This window comes from Battus philenor, unplaced genomic scaffold, assembly GCF_028537555.1.
Source record: "Battus philenor isolate CCGP_79_NKW_IND1 unplaced genomic scaffold, ilBatPhil1.0.hap1 SCAF_1, whole genome shotgun sequence".
Lineage (NCBI taxonomy): Eukaryota > Metazoa > Arthropoda > Insecta > Lepidoptera > Papilionidae > Battus > Battus philenor.
In genome coordinates, this window is record NW_027181661.1 from 8,106,948 (window position 1) to 8,129,252 (window position 22,305).

The 22,305-nt window shown below is 31.7% G+C and overlaps 1 protein-coding gene across 1 annotated transcript; it reads right to left on the reverse strand.

Moving 5' to 3' along the window:
* Positions 1 to 114: 114 nt before the first annotated feature.
* On the reverse strand, positions 115 to 22,036 carry l(1)G0289 (lethal (1) G0289). The gene is made up of 12 exons (XM_068761871.1): positions 21,795 to 22,036; positions 17,219 to 17,440; positions 11,989 to 12,117; positions 9,214 to 9,284; positions 8,047 to 8,175; positions 7,305 to 7,497; positions 6,564 to 6,770; positions 5,587 to 5,738; positions 5,296 to 5,368; positions 4,661 to 4,792; positions 3,851 to 4,050; positions 115 to 2,944 (listed from the first exon to the last, which is right to left on the reverse strand). Exons 1-12 carry the CDS (start codon positions 21,874 to 21,876, stop codon positions 2,876 to 2,878), a joined length of 1,659 nt encoding a protein of 552 aa, XP_068617972.1. The 5' UTR covers positions 21,877 to 22,036; the 3' UTR covers positions 115 to 2,875.
* Positions 22,037 to 22,305: the final 269 nt, after the last annotated feature.

Below are 22,305 nucleotides of genomic sequence, written 5' to 3' on the forward strand. Positions count from 1 at the left end.
TGAAAGTATTTTGATTTAGAATTTGCATTTTAACCAACGAATCATTCTTACGTACCAAGGTCTACTAACGAAATTCTTAGGGTTCATAATGAAATAATACAAAAAGTATTTTAACGTCACATTTTATTGTCAAGAAATAATTCATGAGCGGGCTCTTAAAAATAAATTTCATTTATTTATATAATTTTAGTAAACAATAACATCTAAATAAATCATCATCTAAAAAAATGGACACGAAAATGTTACAATGCGGAATTTGTTAAACACCCCAAACGTCTTAATGTTGCAAGGTTAATATAATCTTCTCAAAAATCTTTGGTGTACTGATTTATTTCTGATAATCACCAGATGAGAAGAAAACTTTGAAACAAATCTGGAAATTGTAACTAGCATAATGACAATAATACAAATAATATCACTTTAATATATACTTTAAACTACTCCAAACCACCTTACAAAAGAAATCCAAACTGCTCGTCGAACATGCACTTGGTGCAGGCGACTAACGTTAACAGCGAGTCCCGTAAGACATGGTCACCGCCTTTCGGAGATTATTATTATCACACGTTATAATTATTCATAATCGTATGTACGACTTTTAATAAATATTATGCCAAACATGACGTATTTTAATATCATTCACTAAAACAACTGCTTTAACATAGTTATAACATATAATTTCGATATCAGAACAATCTATTATTCATAAAATATAATTTAAAACCGGCCAAAAACAATTTTTAATTTTATATGGTTAAAATGAAAGAAATAAAAAAATATTACTAAAAATTATTCTGAATTTTACATAGTTAATAAGACATTATTATAGAAACGTAATATTACAGAATAAGTTTTAAAATGAATAAGCGAGATATACTATGTACATATATAGATATGAAACACGTATATAGTACGGACGGATGTATCGATATTTGTCTTACGGAACCAAAGGCTCAAAGATTTGATATTTTAGTTGTGATATGCTTGTTCTTGATTGCAAATTGTAGCGCAGACCACTGCCGAACAACTTTCTATAAAACCTAACTATATTATAAAATGGATGCACAGTACTTGAAGCTTAATTTTTTTTAAATTCCTAATTACAATTGAATTTATACTAAAATACTTAAAATGAGGAGATTCGAAATATTTGAAAATATTTAAGCCTTAATAATACCAATGATATGGACGTTGAATGATTGTTATAAGAAGCTGGAAAATTAAAACTTTTATCAAAACATATTCAGATTTTCTACAACTAAAACCTTATATAATAAACATATAATAAATGTGACCTAAAATAATTCCATTTTTTAGTTCATTCAATTTCTTTCTAACATAAGATATTACTTACACAGAATAAGTGATATACGTATTTCATAGAGGTCACTTGAAGATAATAATTAAATGTAAAAATCAAGAAATATAAATTGCACATAATAGATAATATGAGTAAATATAGATAGTTGAACATAAAGTTAAAATGGTCGAAAGTTCAATTTGATGCACTATTTAAATTGTGCATTTTGTGGAAGCCCAGCAACTATGCAGGTGAGGAATATAATTAAAAAGAAAAGTAATCAGCAGAAGCTGGCATATTAAACCCATTAAAATAAACGTGTAAAATAATTTGCGATGTTAAAATATGGATAATAATAGGGTTAGTGTAAGTAAAAATAAAAATAGGTTACAATTTCTAATGAGTTAAAACAGTTTTTAGATCTCTTGGCATGTTGTCAAGTTGAATGATCTTATCTATATCTAGGCGAATAAATGCCATTCCTTCATTTATTTATAATGAAATAGTAAATTTATCTTTTTATAATGTTAAAAATGGAAGTAAATCAATGATGATTAATGCAGATTGTACATTAGACAAACGGTCTATCTGTACATTTGGAAAAATAAATAAATCAGATATTTTGGAAAATTATAAAAGATAACCTTATCCCAAAATAAATTCATATCAATAAGGTTTTGTAATTTTAAGTACGAATTCACCAGATAATTTTACAAAATAATAAATGAGTAATTATATGCTAGCGTATACCGAAATTTATGAGATAAATAGTTCTTTGCATACTTTTTTATATCTTGCAAATTTGGACATAAAAAATCTGTAACAATTCTGTACAATACGCAATTGATGTGAAGAAAAGTTTAAGTCCAAACAGCACCTCGTAAGTGCGCGTTTCTTGCAGAGAAAAATATTGTATAATTTTAAAGTCATAATCTCATACTTATTCATATTGATCCATAGTATCATACAATAATAGAGCTACCATCTGGTATGTTCATAAAATAATATTTATAACAAATATATCTTTCCTATAAACCAAAAATAGCTTAATATTTTCATCAATACATGTGTAAATGTATGTCATATAATTTGTATAACAACTGAAATATTTTAGTATGGAATAAATGTAATTTATGAAATGGAAACGGGATCAGATCAATGTCCTGATAATTTGGCAGTAAATTAATATTTATACCAATAATAATATACAGACAATTCAATAAATGTACAAATAAGATTGATTTAATTAAATTTGTACTTGGAACTGGAACCTATATTATTTTAAAACAGTTAAAGATTTAAAATTTTAAGTGAAATCCTATAATTATGTATTACATATATATTTAATATAAATACATATAAATTTAATAATGTCAAGCTCGATTGTAGTCAACACGTGTAGAATATATTATAAAATTCGGACGGTTACATATACAAAAATCTTTACAGTCTGTATGTATTAATTTTAAATGTGTATATATTTTGTTTGTGTAGTAGGGCGGATGCAATCCATGCTACATTTTGCAGTATTCTGCGCATTTTGTCAGTAAACCGACAGATAAACCTATTCACATCTTACATGTGTATGGTGGCTGCCGTATATCTTGCCTCACCACGTCTCCATCCCCACTGGGAGGGGCGATACTGCAACAAAATATTTATTAACTTCATCTTATATTACACAAGTATTAATTGACGTAATGCAATTAATAAAGCTATTGCAAACTATTTCCTTGTGTTGTGTAATGTATTATAGAAACGAATGTATTTGTTTAAATGGTACTCACTAAGTTGCTTGTCAGAAGTATTGAGAATGTATTGAGTGTAATAACTATGGGTGAGTGAAAAAAAAAAAACACTTTTGATTGTATGAATTTGTGAGCCTGCTAACAACAGTGCACTGCTCGGCAGTCTAGCGCATCTTTGGTGGAAAGACCCACACCGGTTTGCTATGCATTCTGGCATCATACTTCTATCATATTTGGACAGTTTCCACCAAAGCCTAAGGGAGTGAAATCAATTTCTTAATTTCGTGTCTTAATATGTAGCAATGAGCAGTCCGTTGATTGAGTTATAAAGGAAGTAAAATAAGAATTATAATAATTATTTGAGTAGTTAGTCCAGAGCTTCCCAAACATGCAGACTTCTTGAGAAATTCGAGATTGTAAATTCCCCATGTAAACATAAATTATCGCACCAATGTATTTCTTATATGAGCCAGCAACCCAGTTCAACAATATAATGCATGACATGGATTTAGACGTTTTTATTTAAAGAAGATTATGTGCGACGCATGAATGACGCCCTTTGAGTTGAATATTGCATATTTGATTGTAAATTTTTATTATTTGGTTTATACAATTGAAATCTTGTCATTCATGTATTTATTATTAGGATTGTTCTCTGTTATGAATCATATATATAATATTTTCTATATAAGCAATTTGAAACGCCTTAAGTCTGTTTTCTTTAAGTGAAATCTTTTGATTGACTGTCTGTTACTGTTGTTGTGTAAATATGTACTAGCTGAATGTAGGCTGCTATGGTTACCTTGATGATGAATTGTCCACTGCGGGTATGCGGGTTCTTGAATGCGTAGAGCAGCCAGGCGGCCAGGCAGCACACGAACGCGACCAGCACGAACGCAGCCACCGCACCACCAACAGGGGAGCGTGCCTCCTGCCGTGCCTCCGCCCCCGTCGTGATTCCAGCTCGCCCTACTGGCAGCTTTGCTTCCGCCTCCGTATGCACTGCAGCATCATATACTTATTAATACTAACAGAAACAATGATATTAGGAACTAAAATAAGTGATATTTTCCAAAGGATTGGCAATTTGAAGCGGCAGGCCACATAGTGCGCAGAACAGCCGTGATTCAAATAGTTCCAATTTTGAAATCTTTCTTTATGTGAAAGGATTCAAAAATTAAAATGAATTGGTCTATGAATTATAAAATATTTATATGTAAATAAAGGTAATATTAATTTTCTCTTATAAGGATTATGGATGTATGAGTTATTGAACCATTGTGAAAGCTGCACGAGGATTTCAGTGGTAATCTGGACAATGAATACTCCGGGGCAAATTATTCAGAATTGAAAAACTTGATATCAGAGTCCTTAAAACCATACAGGAAATGACCACTAAGGAGGTTTTAGTGTGTAGGAAGCCTTATGAGGCTCACACTGTCCTCCCTTAGAGGCAGGGTATCTTGAATGTTAGGAAAAATTCTTCCTGATATAAATGTCTCTTCCTTTCCAATAGAAAATAGATAGGGAGGCCCATGTCGTTCGGCTGAAATGATAATAGTGATGAATGAGTTGTGGATTAAGAGATGAAGTTGTATAAGTTTAAACTTACCAGTGCTAACCACAACGACAGAGCTGTTCTGACCAATGGTGGTGTATGCTGTGTTGCTGTTCTCAGAGGGCACGTTCACGGGCGCGTGAGCTGGACACGACGACGCCTGTGTGATCGGCGACTTGTCGCAATCTAAGCGTGAGTAATATGCATTTATTATGATATAATAATACTTGTTCACATATTTGTTTACACAGTGGTTCTCAACTTAAGTCAACAGACACCTTACTACAGTGGTAGACATAATATGATTATCGTGTGCAAATTAACAATTGGTTTAAAGTTGAATGTTGCAATATGAATGGACTGATTTTATATTGTATTATGTTAAAAATAAAATAATTATTGTGGAAATTCATTGCAAAACTCTGCCTGTTATTAGAATATTCTTGAAAATAACAGGTAAATTAAAAAGGAAAGGAACTGTTTATTAATCAAATGTTCAATGATAAGGTTTACATTTATTAGCCTTTGGAGAAATAAGATGTTTAGTATTAAGGTAAATTATATCGGAAACAAAAATTGTATGGAAAGCATTCATAAAAAAAGTGTTTTAATCCTTTACTTTTTTTTGAAATTTTAATGAATTAATCTGATTTAAAATACGTAACTGTTAATACATGAATATTACTTACTTCTTAACATCCAATCTTGTTTATTTCTGTCAGTACCACTCGAACATTTTTGAATTAGTTCACACCATAAACACTGAAAGTAAAACAACATTAAGTATAGCAGTCGTAATAAAAACAAATGTTCTCACAACCAATGAAATAAAGACATTGCTATTAATGCTACAATTTTTTTTTAATGTATTAACAAAGAATGTGCAAGTACTACATAAAGTTTTTTTGATAAATTTTTGAGCTTACATAGTGAAAATCAAAGTGAATGTCACTTGTCATTGTTAAATGTTAAATAGTTACCTGGAAGCCAGTTTCGTGATTGGCACAGCTTTCGCAAGAGTTGTATTGTATACAGGTGGGCAAAGCTGTCAGTCGGAGAATAGTATTGTTCGTAATCTCGTGGTTTTTGAAAGAAACACGATGATACTCGTAGATTGTCTTGTGTCTCACGTCTATAATGAAATGGCAATACACAGAGTTAGTTCAAAAATTCTGCTTTTGCTTTGACAAGCAAAAAAATAAAAATATAAAAAAGTATGTAATTCTGCTGTTGCTTGTTGAAGCAGAAGAATTTTATATTTTATAGCACATCTTAGCTTAATACATATATATGAAAACATATTTAATTCTTATCTAGGTTATCAGTTCAAAAATTTTAAAAGGTTGAATGTATTGCTCATCACCCTGATAATAATAAATTTGTCAATCTAATATGTAACATTTATTTCTATTCTCGATATGCGACACGCCAATAACTTCAGGCAGTAAAAAACCTGCAGGAACAGATAGTGAACAATACTTGACATTAATATGTAGTAATCCGAAATTTGAAAATGATATTTCTTATTATATCATCATTGGGTTTATTTTATTTGAAACCATTGAATTTTTGATTTGATAGCCTATATTAGCTGCAAATGATCTATACATAAACCCTATAAAGCTTTAACATCTATAACCAAACACCCTGTTTTCTTCTACCTTCCTATCCATATTATAGTGAGATAGGTAAATCATTTGGTCCAACCATACATTTAAATATGCCCTCTGTACACACCCTATATGTATATGTTTTTTACATCTATTCTATATTAACATTAGTGGCTGAACAGTTTTCGTTGAGCAGACTATTGTAATAATAAGCTATTATCTTAGCGACAGTCCTACTTGGAATGAAAGACTGCCATGAACAAATTAATCTACTTTATATTTATTAACTTATATTAACATACACTGCTGTGTTATTGAAAACAGTGTACTACTTCAAAGTTACTTACTGAACAGGTATTTGTCTTTCAAGTATGCATCACTGATGCCCACTTTGACCGGATGTTCCTTGTCATTTATCTGTTGTACCGGTATGGGGATATCTTTGTAAGTGAATACAATATCTCCATTCTTGTGCAGAGTGGCGGCAAAAGTGAATTTCTTAGAAGGATCTTCTTGCAAAGTCACATTCTCCCACATTACAGTGAACTTAGTTCCTGGAAATAAAGACAAATTAAAATTATTGGCATCCTGACAAATTCATGTACATATGCAATAACAAAATTTTACTCCAATATTAATGTTAAATAATTAATAGAAATAGGAAGCTATGTACAGAAATTAAGTTTTTAACACACCGTCAGTCTACAAAAAACATCTATATGCAAACCGCTCTTTAGTATAGTAGGGGATAACAGAAATACCGGCCCCCCTCCTATCCCCTGTTTACAAGTTTCCCGTGCCTTACTGTAACAAAAGGAGTAAACTTGTCTACCGGGTTTTACTATAAAAAAGGGAATGGCGAGTTTACTCGTTTCCCGGCTAAAAGACAGTATTAATATATGGGATTCAACTCTCGAAAGTGGCCAGCAAATCTAATATAGAGAATTATTCAATGCATGTAGAACATGACACTGAGAAGAATATCCAAAGTCCTATGGTAACAAACTCTAAAATTCACTAACATCTAAAGATTTTTGATTTTGTTTTTGGTTTATTATTATTTAAAATAAAAATAATATGAAATTTACCATCATCGTACTGCGTGACCAAGCTGTCATTTGTGAGCGTAGTATCAAAGTTGGCCATTAGCGGCGCAATGTATTGCGTGGCAGCGAGCCAGTTGTGCACATGTTCCCCAGTGTAAATGAATCCGCCCGTGGCAACAGTGATGTTGCGGATGTCGTGGCCGTAGAATGGAAAATCGAAGCTCAGTTTCAGTGTCTACAATGAAATTAATATCAGCATTTAAAATCGCATTTTAATAAGGGCGGCTTAGCCTTGTCGGATAATGATTAGTTACAGAGTTTTATGGGATGAATACATAGCTCATTTGCTGCCAATTAATGTATGGTAAACTCACATAAGGAAGTTTTTTAATTATTCATAACATTTTTATTTAAGTAGGCATTTATATGCGCTTTGTAATCAACAATTATTTTTTCATTATAAGTAGTAAACAACCGCCGGCTTGGCCGTTCAGAAGCGTAGTTGCTCTTTTAAATGAAATTTAACAATTTTTGATGTTTGCAATATAAATTGTTTACTGTATGTTCCCGAAGACTACTGCCAAAAGTTATTGACCCATCGCATTTGAATAGAAAAATACATTAATGTATTTTCAGAACGATAACTTTATACAGAGTGATGGGAAATAGGTTTCAATTCACTCATTCAAAGCTTTTACACAATGATAATAATAAATGATGTCTGATGTTACACTCAAAAACATTAAAAATATTAATTGCTTTGACGTTGCATATGACAACTCACCGTTGCGCGTCTATGGGAATTACTCAGGACGTCGTGCACTTCAGCTTTAGGCTTAGTGATGTTCGTCCAGTATTCCTTCACGAAGGACTCGTTGCCGATGAAGGTGCTGTTGTAGAACATATGGTTGTCCTGCACAGAAACATTAACTATTCCTTAAGATCGTCGAACTTGCTATAAATCGTTTCGACAGAATATTTCTAGGTTTATCAACAAAATGTTTGTAGTACTGCTCAACATAATCGTCATTTCAGCCGTAAGACGTGCACTGGTAGACTTAGGCCTCCCCCGTTGATTCTCAATAGGATTGCTTGGAAGCGGCCTGCATCTAGTGTCTTTCGACGACTTTGACAAAATCCTTTTCTTCCTATGTTGCGCTGGCCAGTCCGTGGCCTCCACTATAGCGTTATTGGTTTTCTGTTCTGCGAATTTGGTCTGTCAACTGCCTTAATTTGTCAATTCGCAGGAACATGTACACACACATGTGTCTTTGTTCGTCTACGAATCTCCACATTTCAAATTTCATCTCGTAGAGAAATCCCGTAAGATTCTACATGGTTCAATGACCGGTTTTCGGCTTTTAGCTAAAATGAGATTTGAAGTCATAGATCTCTTTTCAGTGCCGTAAGTCATCATTTGTAACAGGCTCAAGATGAAGATGCTTCTGTATACTGGCGTTTCAAGTTAAATCTATAATCATTTTGATAGATAATTAATACTTCTATCTATCGGCATACTTCAAATTACACGAAAGAAGATTTTAATTAAATACTTAAAGTTCTGGCATACAGTTAGCATAAATTGTATTTTGTTATAAAAAATACTTACGTAAAAAATATATAAGTAATTCTTTCTTGGTAACAAAAAATAAAGTAATGACGGCATCATAGCATGTTCTACGAAGCTTTAGTTAGATAATAAAACGCCCATTAGCGTCTGTTTGTGCGGACAGTTTACCGATATCGACTAAAACGTGTCATTGTCTTATGACGATAACCTCGGAGAACTCAATTGCTCCAATTGATTACAAGTTATTTTTACTAGTAAGGCGAAGTTCCAGATCTTAGTTTTACACTTCGATAATAACTTTAGCTTATATGAACTGACTCATTAAGATCAGTTTTTTGTTATAAAATAATATGAAATTTAGATAACTGTAGATGTACTTACGTAAGTTAAACTTGTAAGATTGTGTTCTGCCTTTATCATCTCCGGTGTTTCCCTGAATACGTCCGTAATGTCTACAAAAAAACAGATAAAAATTGAATAAAAAAGTGAGAAATAGTCTGAACATTGTGAATTTTATGATAGATATGGCTTGAAGAATATTATGAAGGGAATCACAGTACAGGCTCGTTGCAAAAAGATTGAAGCATTTACAACTTGCATAGCGGGTATTTAATAGATTAAAGGCATAATTTCTTCGGAGTCTCGGCTTCCCCACCATTATCATTTCAGCCATAGGATGGTCCATACAGAATAGAGGCTTCTCTCATAGATTCTTAATAGAACCGGCTGAAAGTGAACAGCGTCCTACGGCTTCTGACGAGTAGGGTACCTGGCACACAAGACGCTGGAAGATTATTACAGCTGAAAATGTCAGATAGACTGAGCATTTTTCTGACATTCAAAGCAGTAATGCCGGTAAAATACCGCGGGTAAAACTACAAAGACATAGGAAAGCGTGCGTGGCGGTGACGGGATACTTGAGAACCGCAACGATCACTGTCCTCTTTTCGCACTACAGCTGAATACGCTTACGGTACGGAAAAGAAGCGGTGTCCTACACGCTGTTATCCCAGAAGTCTACGAGAAATTCTTAATCTTAATAGCCCAAAACGATAGGATACCAAAACAAGTTGTATTTAACAAAAATAAAATTGCGCGAAGATAACCGATATAAAGATTACAATCCAAAGAAATTCAGGATTTTCACAGATGGCTCCACAAGTGCTGACGGTTCCGACTCCGGACATTCTCGGAAGACTTGAATATCAGCATAGCAAAGCCACTAGGTAACCACATTACAAGCTACATCGGTATCATGGCCCCGACTGCGCCTAGTGACAGGGATCTTAACCATTCGCAGACTTTTTAACAAACATCTGTTTTCCTTATGCGTTACAGACGGTCATCTTTGCAGTACCTGGAAGAGGGCGAAATTGCTGCACACGTGTTACTTACGTAAACGGGGGTAGTACTCTACAGGGCTATTCATCTCTGATCACTGAGGTGCCTCCCCGAGATAGGCAGCGACGTAAAGGGTCTGTTAGAATTTCTCGAGGAGTTGGGTTAGTTGAGTAAGGCTAAACCCGACACACATTAAGCGCAGTGCCGCTTGTTAGAAAAAGAAAAAAAATTAGGAAACCAGGCCGCAGAGACAATACAACAAGAAGCTAGTGTCGTTTCTAGAAACATCTGTTCTGTCCGTGTGGTTCACTGCCATTTTAATTTGACAATTAGCTGAGTTCTATTCCTTCGTCTACTTAGCTCGTCATCCGCGATTCAACCTCGTAGAGAAATCCCGTGTATAGCCTTTTCGAAGCCCGTAAGCTTAGGCTTGGATCGGCACATTAAGTACTCCCCTGATTTGGAAGGCTACTAAGTTCTGAAGTTGCTTATCAGACGCTCCATAAAATGAGGCATATGGGCCTCTGAAACCTACTAGGATTTGAACTTTTACTCGATAAGCGATTGCCGCAAAGAGTGCCTGACTCAAAATATTACAAGTTAATCATACGATTTTTTTATGCTGTTAGAGATAATCAACCTTCCATAGTTCAAAACTTCCATTGTAGTATAGTATAGATAATTAGTGTGTAATAATTTTAAGTGCAGTAAATGAGTATCGCTTGGATACCGTATAAATAAATAAAGACCAGACAAAGTGTGAGCAACAGTGCGCTGTAGGAAATTCCAATTAGTGAATAATGGTGACGAATGGCGGCTAACAGTTCCACTGTATACTGTCACCCACTACGACACGATGCAAGTGGTTAACAACTGCAGCATAGACGCGTCAGGCGACATGAACTTTGATCGAGTTTAATTGAATGCTATCTAAAATATTACAGCTCGTAAACAGTTTTGAAATTCGTAAATAAATTAAGTTGCGGCGGTACAGAAACCTAAATAAATCTTTACATAATTATAGGTAATTAGCTCTAACTAGTACCGGTTTTAATTAATTAGATTTTTACGTTTTACAATAATGCGTAATTTTGTAATTATCATCTTTAACGGAGTTGGTAATCATATACTAATATAATTTTATTAATTTTCTTTTCAAATTAAAATCATAATGTCTATTAAACAAAAAAGTGAAGTACAAAAGGCGGTCTTATCACAAAACGCAATATATTCCGGACAATAATATATTATACTAGCTGATCCCGCATACGTTGTTTTGCAAAAAAAATGATATTTTAATTTACAAATAAAAAATAAGGGTTGATCGTAGGGGGTGAAAATTTATGGTTGTATGTATTCTTGTATGCTGTATCATAAAAAAATAAAAACAAAAAATTTCGTTAAAAAAATAAAAAAAATTTTTTAAGTGTGAACAACCTTTATCACTTAGAGGTATAGAAAATAGATAGTAGCCGATTCTCAGACCTACTGAATACGCATATTAAATTGGGTAAAAATCAGTCAAGCCGTTTCAGAGGAGTTCAAGTTCGAACACCGTGACACGAGAATTTTATATATTAGATTAAAAATAAGTCATTAATTCGGAAATTAGTAAAACCTACCTAAGGTTTTAAAGAGCTAAAAACAGTAGTTTATATTCAAAATGTAAGACGTTTTTAATGTAATAATTACGTATAAGGGAGTTTTTAAACAATTAATTACGTATTTATTATCAAAAGCATTAAAATTGAAGTGGTGCCTTTAAAACACCATGGGAAAGACTGCAAATTAAACATTTCAATTTTTTGTACTCACTATCATCTGGCAGGAGAGGCTCGCTTACTTTTGGCAAATTTTCGGTCAAGTTCACGCGAAGTATGCCACTTCCGTTGACACCTAGGAGTGGTATCTGAGTGACTGCAGCTAAAGGTTGAGTCGAAGATTCTGGAACACAACAAAAAAATATGAATTAGACTTTGATTGGTAGTCAATTGACTGTTCACTTCCGCACAGATTGTTTGCTCTTCAATATTAGTTTAAATGGAGTATCTCGTCAATGTACGCAAATTTATTGGGTAAAACCAAAACCATTGAATCATATCGCAATTGTCAATTTTTAACGCTAATTCGTTAGTCATCATCATCTTTCATCAAAAATCAGCAAATTAATGTACGAGTTGGTCAGTAAGCTTAAAATGGACAGCAGATATATAACAAACAATAATTAATAATTGTACGACTGCTATTTTAATATGAATGTACATAATTTTATTTATCATTGACACGCAGCCTTCGATTTAAACTAAGAAATTGTTATATAACACGCATTAAGAAAATTTGATAATGTAAGATCTTTTGCAGCACAATGCTTGTTTATAAGCATGCAAATTCAACAATGGCGTATTGAATTATAAATTTCATGTTTCAAAAATATCTCTCTCTCTAGGCTCGGATTTCTATTTGAATAAAATATTTTCATGTAAATAATTATAGTAATACTGGTAAAATAATTAAGTTTTGCGAAGAAGTTTTATTTTAAAGAAGTTACTTTTTACTCTGATTCCGTCGGTATTATCAGGTGAATGGTATAGTTGATATTTCCCGACAAAATTCACTAGTTCCTGTTTTAGGTCACTCGTTTTTAATGAGTTTAATAAACAAGATAACGATGTGACTGATATGAAAGTCATAAGTTATATGAGGTTAGGTCATTCAGTTATTGCCTGGCTACGATTTTGTATTAAGTATAATAATAAATAAATATTTATCTATAAATTTATCAATAACTACATGTTTACTGTCAAATTTAGCAACGTATGCTTAGATAAATAACAAATCATGAACAATATTGTTCACTATTCAGGTAATTTTAGTAATTGAAAATAATATTATATTCATTTTTATAATTCATAATTTGGCAAGAATTTATATAAGCGAATCAGAAAACAAAACATGAAAAGTATCTTAACGCTAATAAAACTGCTTAATTAAACTGCATCAATTTCTGCAAAGCAAGGTAATACAATAACCTATTTTTCTTAACAACGCAGTATTGTGTTGTAAATCGCCAAGGTCAAATAGCGTTATTAAGGAAAAAACTGCTATAAGATTCCGAGAATCAAATCATGTAACATTATAAACTATATTCAAACTGTCCGTTTAAATGAAGACACTTTCAGATAAGTGTTTTGATGCAAAGAGGATTCAAATAATGCGAGATCATCAAACGGATTTTCAATTTTTTCTTGATATTTACATTAATTTTCTTAAAAGGTTGACCCTTTTGAAGATGTATATATATATATATATATATATGTAATCAACAGAAAATTCCTATTTAATACAAACCGTTATAGTTGAAAATCGTTAAAATCTTAAGAATAGGAGAAATTAAAAAAGACATTATTTTAAAAATATTCGCTTTGACACAAACAAACATCATGAATTACAAAACTTTCGCTTTTGAGTTGCTAATATTTTGAAATGCATATGTTGAAATTAAAATTTTTACCAAAAAAAAAAAATATAAATGGGAAAAATGTCACATAATTTGCAATGCAGTTAAAAATATTTGAGCATTTGAAGCGGAGCGTGCTATTGGGTTAGCAGACCTTTGTTTTTATAACAGACATGCCAATGCGCCCACGCGCCATCCACAGAAGTGTAGATCCATTGCCCGGGAGAAGGACCCTGGCCATGGTCGCGTTCACTAGCTATGTGACGTCTTAAGCACCGACACATACGTGACGTTATACGTGACGTCTCACGCGCCGGAACCAATTCGAATAAACGTTATAAATTCTCGTCTCGGTTCTTCAACTTCATTCCCGGAGCATCTTTGAATTCACGCCACAATCTTTATATCGCCTCGTACACCAGCGTTGTAAGTGTTGAACAAATATTATAAAACCATTAATATTGAGTAGCGTTTAGATATAAATTAGTGTTCGACATTTCGTCTGCGTTCATAATTCCATTGTTTTGGTTTTTTTATTAGTTTTTTAACTCTCTTTTCGTTTTACAATGCTTTAAATTTTGTAACTCCGTTATGATAGTAAACAATCACATGAACTGCTTTCAGCTTCTTCCCTTCTTTCATCGCAAGCCATTTCGGGGTTTAATGTCAGCGGAGCAGAATGTACATAAATATTTATGTATGTATGTATATTATAACTGTGATATTTAATCACAGGTGCTAGTTTTATAATCTTCGGTCATTGATGTTGAATTTATTCGTATCTCCTACCGGCACGAACACATCCTGCCTACTACCGGCGCTTCCTGCTCTGACATGCTGCCGCTTGACCAGTCGTGGGAAATCGTGCGGCCGCTCACCACCACCACCAGGGGAGTGCCGCTCTACGATTTAAAATCAGACTAGGCTTTTTGCCCACTATCCTTTTAATTGAAATATATTTCTCTTCTGTTGCCGAGTTAGCTGTTTCTTTTTACTATTCCGACCTTGGGCAGTTTTTTATAGGAACCGGTATATATTAAAAAAAAAAAACAAAATAGACAAGGAATTTTATGAAATACAAAAGGAAAATGAGTTTTTAATGCGACGGAATCCCGATAGCGCGGGAAAATCCCGCAGTGAGACCATAGAATTAATAGGTTTTTTTATATTTCTTTACATAATAATATATTACTATTAAATTATAATTATAGAGGTTTACCGTCCGCTATGCACGGCATAAAATCTGCATTTACCATAATATATTTATCATTTAAAGTCGGAGTTAACGTTTCGGAAACGGACTCGGTTACGGCTTTTTTTGTTTGTATGACTGAACCTTAACCTTTATTATTCTAGAAATATATATTTGATGTAAAGGACCTTGCAGATTATCGGGTGCAAAAATAATGTTTTCTTGACTTTAATAAGCAGGCAATTGTACATGTCGCTACAAGTAATAATAGACATTAAGTCAATTTTTATAAACGTTTTCATGGTATTTTCTAAGTATTCCATTATATGAGTTGATTTACAAAATAAAATTATAAATATTTGCTGCATTATCTTTACTTCGTACTGAACCAACCTTCTAATATCATTGTTGTAGTTGTAATGTGTTTACGAATAGAATTCTTCACATTTTTTACACTTCGTCGGGATTATACAAAATGTCACTTGGCTATGCAAAATATGTTCATGTAAATTATAGAGTTTTATAATTCTTAATTAATAATTGGATAATTCATATGTTCTCTCAAACTTTTACTCTGTAAACAGTATATTTCATTGAAGTCGTAATGAAACGTTAATAATAAAATTGGTTTGTTCAACCAGCTTTTGCCATTGTTATGATTTTTAATACTGTATAATTAATAAGGTTAGTCTATTCCTTGACAGTCGTGTTACGCCGAAGAAAAGATATAATAGGCCGCACCAATAACAAAGAGTATTCTTTACGATGGACTTACGCTGTCTGTTATTGTAGCTTGGTACCTAAATTCTCACAAGACGTCAATTCGACAGACCGCAGTATGTTATGTTGGAACGTGAACGGTTGAGTAAACATGGTTCGTTGACGCGGAGAGTGTATGATAGTGCCTTTGGCTTTGTCTCCACAGTTGAACACGTTGCTGATATGTGGCGAAAGATAATAATATGAATTATAATCATTTTAAAAAAGAGATCAGTGTATCAAATCAAACGGCGAACTGCTTGCACTGGCAACTGATAGTTTAAGATGTTTTTATATCTTTTATGTCCAAAACTATAACACGATATTAATAGTCTTTTAAAAATAAATAATCTATGTCATAACAACCGATAGAGGCCCACTGCAAGGCATAGGTCTTCCCCAAAGATCGCCACGGTTAAAGGTCTTGCGCTGCCCGCATCCATTGATTCCCCGCGAATTCTGAATAGTAATATTATTACAAAATTAAAAACTGACTGTTTGTACCCCGGCATTTAAAATGTCTGTAAACTTCGATAATTATTAGAAGACTTTCAAAATAATCAATATTGAAATGCAGCATTGTAATTATACGGCCTTTACGATCAAATTTTCGTAATACTGTAATAAATTTCTTTACTACACTACTAGTGATAACAACATCTATTGTGTATAAGTAAATGAACATAATAAGCATATTTGATATTAATTAGCTTGGTGATGCAGATAAGAAATTTCCAAATGATGGAACATCATATCCCACAGTTTTTGGAAGGGTTCAAATTAGCGTCACGATTAATTATTTAGGCATAAGAAAAAAGCGGCACCAATAAAAACATTTAAAAAAGAAACCTTTAATGTAAATAACGTATGTATTAAGAAATGATATTTGTACAATGTTCAACGTAGTTGACCTTGCTTATAACAAAAACAAGAAAAACTGTATAGGACTAAACACAAAAACAACTCGCAAAGCGGCGCATAGCGATGAAATTGACATATAAAACACCTGTGTAATTCGCCTTAGTGAATAATATTGGATTCGTTCTGAACGTTGCTTACAGAGAGGCACGTCGCAGGGGACACAGACATTAAACAATAACTAAAGACGGACGCCAAGCTCATAATGAGAGAACACATTGTAGTAGTGAACAGGGTTCTTAGCACAAACAATACCGGTTTTACTTGAATACATAAAATATGGCGCACTATGAAAAAAAGAAAATAGTACTTGAGTCTACATTATGTTTTGTTTTTTTCTTTCTTTCTGAATCATTTCTGTTAATAATGAAAAGAAAAGCACGACTCGCTATTATATTACATCTTAGCCATGTACCTGCTCAAGAGAAGTGTTTTTTTACAATCTAAGCACATTCGGTAATAACTATATATTGTTAGAATTCATCAGAGTTACAGTTTTAATGAATTACATTATCAGATGTAAATAAACTTATTAATTGACGTCGTCACAATACGGCGAGACGACTAGTTTTATCGTTATCTATCGTATGTTTAACGAAATGTATAAAGTAAATATTTTATCAGACGTTTTAGACCCTGAGTCGTAACTAGATTTTATACTCTCTTTGTGTAACACACAAACTTCTAATTAAAAATGAACAAGAGATTAATTTACTTACTGCCGGTTACGTTCTTAGTCCGATTGCTGTCGTCTGTAATAGTTGATTGTGTCGGGTTGAAGGATGCATTAATAACAGTAGCTGCAGCTGTCGAAGCCTCAGAAGGCTGCGGACTGGACGATGGCCTAACGTCGCGGCGGTAACGTTCATGCTCCAATAACACTATATTCGGTTGTATATTAAAACTGGCCAAACTGTCATCAAGGGTGTACACGGAGCTTCCTGCGAACAAATCGTGTATCGCTGTAAAACAAATTTCATTAAAACAATTGCACAAATTTAACGTAATAGATAAAACTAACGGCGTTTTTCAAAATTCGAATAATGCATAAGACTTAAAACACGTCGATTGTCAGTCGAGCGAGAAATTATTTTATTTATCTTCGAATCGTTGCGACAATTCATGTCCGTTCCTAACCCTTCGATGATATAAAATAGAATATTTAAAATCGAGATTCCTTTTGCTATGTTTGAGATATTTATAATATTCCTAATTGTTACGCGCGGATCTGAATAAACAATTAAAATAAACAATGCCATACAAATCTCTTTAGCCGTCAGCGTTTAAAATATTTTTAATATACAAAAGTGCAATCGGATGTTTTTTTATTTATTTATTACTTAATACTGTATGGTATTAATATATGTCTTCGATAATCATAGAAACAGTCTAATAACTTACACCGAGGTTAATTATAAATACGTAAATGAACTAAAGGACTAATAATACATGAATAAAATTCTAATATAAATTTCACAGTATCAAATTCAATCAAAATATTTTATCGAATACTAGATATACTTTTAAAGTTCTCATTTCTCACGAATATTGGTGTATGCAAACAAGTGTTCAATTTCAAATTATAGATAATGGAAGACCACTGCGACTTACTCTGCGAGCTTGCACTTTTTCCACTTAACGGTTTAGTACTAATTTCATTTCTCTTTTAATAATCATATCTTGAAAAACAAAGTTACAAATAAGTCAAAACACTGATCTTATAAATATTATGATAATGCTTTGTTATTAAGTACATTGGAAAGTATTTATATAAATTTGCATTGAAATTTAAACAAAATTCGTGATATATGAGTGGATTAAATTTGGGATTACTAATAGACTTTGACGTTATGTATGTTTTTATAAAAATACACATACCATATCGTTGAGAGAGATTCGAAAACTTATTATGCAATTTATGTGTTAAGATTACTGCACGATTCAGGCATCAATTCGTTCTAAACATGTATTCAATGTTCTTTTTCCGTAGGTCTAAATTTATTACTTCCTATACGTTTGAAGCAATTACTTTTAATTGGTGTAAGAGGAAACAGAAATTAACTGCGTCAACTGGATAAAATAATAAATGCACACAAATGAACATTTTCGAACTAACTGAATGAAGCACAAAGCGTGTTATTTACATTGGAATTGTTTACGACACCGTTTTTTTTCAGAAATATCGACGTTATATAGCAACAAGAGCGATGTTTCTGAGAAATTCATTATAGTGAAAACAGCGTAGGCGAAACGGTTAGGATTTTCGAAAGTGCCGATTCTAGAAGGTTCTCGTCTTAGTTTATCATAACCATGCAATTGGACTGTCTTTAAGTATTTAGTTGTGATGACTTAGAATAACAATATTTATGGCGTTAGTATTTCGTTTGTGATTCGAGTTTTTCTCGTTTTTATGCATCATCATCATATCATAGATGCATCATCACGTCAGCTCATAGAGGTCCAATGCAAGGCTTACGCCTCCCCCAAAGACAGCCACGATGATCGATCTTGCGCTGCCCATATTCAGCGATGTTGTTTTTAATCATGATGTGTTAAATAATTAAAGATATATTAAGCAGACCAATTGTTCTTTTATGTAATAGATATGTCTAATCATTATTTAGATAAGTATTCTATTAAGTAATCTACATTGCAATGATTGGTTGTGATCATTAAAAAATTGGTTTAATTAACTTGTATTACACATGTTTATCCAAGCAATTTCTAGACCATATTTTAACTTTTTGAGTGTAAGATCCACAAATTCAAATCCGAAAATTAAGTTTGTAGCAAATTGATAGCCATTAAGTAATACTTTATACAGATAAAACATTCTTTTGCATGAATTTCAATTACTCATAGTTTCCAGAAACTATTAACCAATCATTCATTACAATAAGATCTTTATAAAATGTAGACACATTTATAAGCACATTCTATCTCTACTGTCATATTGAATAGAGGCACAATTAAGCCGTTTATTTGGAAAGTGGCATAAGACACTATTTCAAAAAAATCGAGTAAATGACAACACTAAATAAAATTGAATGGTATATTTTCATTTTTAAAAAATTTCTCAACTTAAATACAAAGTGACTTATGCCATGTTTGAAATTAACAGCTCAATTAGTAAAGCACATGAATGTCATGCATTTTGTAGTGACACAAATTCTATACTTGGTAATATGTACAATATAGTACAACATAATATTGTTTAAGTTCTGTCAATTATTATGTTGTAAGGATTTTCAGCATCATTTTAACTGTGGACCGCTAAACATTGTCCTCACTGATTTCTAATAGGAACTGTAGTAATTAAAAAATAAAACTTAGTAAGCCCAACAGGTCTCTTAATAAGCATATGTTGCTCTTGTACCAACAAATGGCACATTGCATTAAATGACTTCGTTTATTTTGATAGCAGCAAAGTAAATATGAATTTTCGAATAACAGTTCAAGTTGAAGATTTACTTAATATCAACTAAGAATATAAATCCAGTTAAAGTAAAACCATGTTGATATATTTTTCATGGTATGAACATAATTTAACTGCAATTTGTAAATAGATTTATAGTAGACATTTTGTACAATTTTTTTAGTGTAAAAATAAGAAAAAGTAATTTTTACAAAAAAGAGGGTAATTTAATGTTTTAAAAATTTATGATTTTAAGCTTAAAACTCTCAAAATGTCAGCTATTTTAAATAAAATTTGCTTTACTGTAAAATTATAACTTTTTTGATGACTGCTTATAATTTTTACTACTATTTATGTAAGTTTTATGAACATAATTATAAATAACAATTAATATAATTGTAAACAATGAATATAAATATAATACAATGAAAATACAATGTCTTTATTTTAGGACAGTAACATCAAAATAGGGATACATAGTTCAAATTCGCACAGCTCGCAGGGCCTAATTTGTTATTAAAAAATTGCAATCATAAATTACAAGATTGATACTGTTTACATTTCAAAATTTTGTTTTTAAATTTTTCCCTAAAATATTTACACAAAGTTACAGATAGTTCTATCTTAAATATTTGGACATAATTTTCTCATTGTTTATTTTTACTGTTATCTTATCTTTAAAGGTATAGACCTCCTTGGTCAAGGGAGATTTGATAACTTTTGACTTGGATACTAATCAAGAAAAGTCAAATTGAAAATTGCATCAATATTTAGTATGCAAATTTATGGTTAGTTATTTATCACCATATATTTGTTGACATGCTATGGATAAAACTATGTATTCACATGTAAATATCATCCATGCATTGCAATATTTGATGAAAGTTCCACATTTAGCCTTTTATTGGAACAAATTTTGCTTAATTTTCTATAACCTCAATATGTTATAGTAATAACAATATACAGAAATTTTATCATAAACTAAATTAAAATAAATTAAGAGTAATTTGTTGTATAATAATTGTAGATAGGCACAAAATCAAAGTAATTTATTATTAACGGAATTCTTCATAAAACAAGCTCATATTCATATGAATTTTGTACCACAGAACTAATAATGAGAAGTGCTAGGTTATCATTAAAAACATATTTGAATAGAATGAAGTCCATGGCCAGATAACAGCTATGGGGAAACCCACATGTGCATCATGAGGATGACAGGCAACATTTGTATCATTGAACAGAACAGTAAAAGTAGAAGGTGGGTTACATTATATGTACATTTATAAAATGGTGTTAAAAAATCTTGTCAATATTACTGTCTGTGTTAAAATCAATGTTAGAAGGTATAAAAATTCATTAAAAATATAAAATTTTACAAATTAAAGTCTTTAAAATGTTTCTAATGATTTCAAATAAAAACTTCAAATCTGTGAATAAGTGTTTTACTGCTGATAAATGTCTAGAAATTTATGTTTCTAATATAATCACATAAATTTTAAACAAAAAGTTATTTACACAGACATATCTACATAATATAAAAGATTTCCTCATTAAATATATTTGCATTATATACTAATTCATAGAGTATTTTCTTTGTTTAAGTAAATTGTGCAAATAATACCCAAGACATGTTTTTAAATATTTTATAAGATATTAACATATTTATATTAAGTATTATCTATCTTAAAAATAATGAAAGACGACATTTAATACTAATGGAAGTTGTTTTAATGCAACATTCCGATTGATTGTGATGTCAATTAGTTATAAAAATGTTCTATCATGATTCATAGTAAATTTCAAACAAATACATTCACATAATATAGACAAGATATGGATGTAACGACACTTTGTTTAGTATATGTAAAATAACTTACCTTTTACATAGGTGCTAAGACAAATAAGATAGAGTAGTGACGTGGTTGCCGTGATCTTCATCTTGACTTGAGATAAAAACATTCTTCTTGGAATATACAACAGTAAAGTTATTCTAAAATGTATACATTTAACACTGTAGTTATCCAAGCAAGCATACGCAATCTAATGTATTGTATTGTTTCGCCGTTCAGCACACAAATATACAGAGTAATCTACCACATGAAATGAATGTGCCAACTGCTACCACTTAGTACCAACTGAACAATACTAATACCATGTAATAACTGCGTTCAACAATTCAAAAGTGATTCGAATATAAAGATTTTTAAGAACCTTTTAATTTTTTTCTTTAAAAAATATAAATGTTTATTGCTATTCAAAAAAGCATTTTAATTATATTATGTACTAAAAAATTACGTAAAGATTGATTTTAAAACTTATTTCGACTTTTGCTACTATAATTCTTTTACGTAAATTACAAATATATAAATTGTACTCCAAGTTTTATTA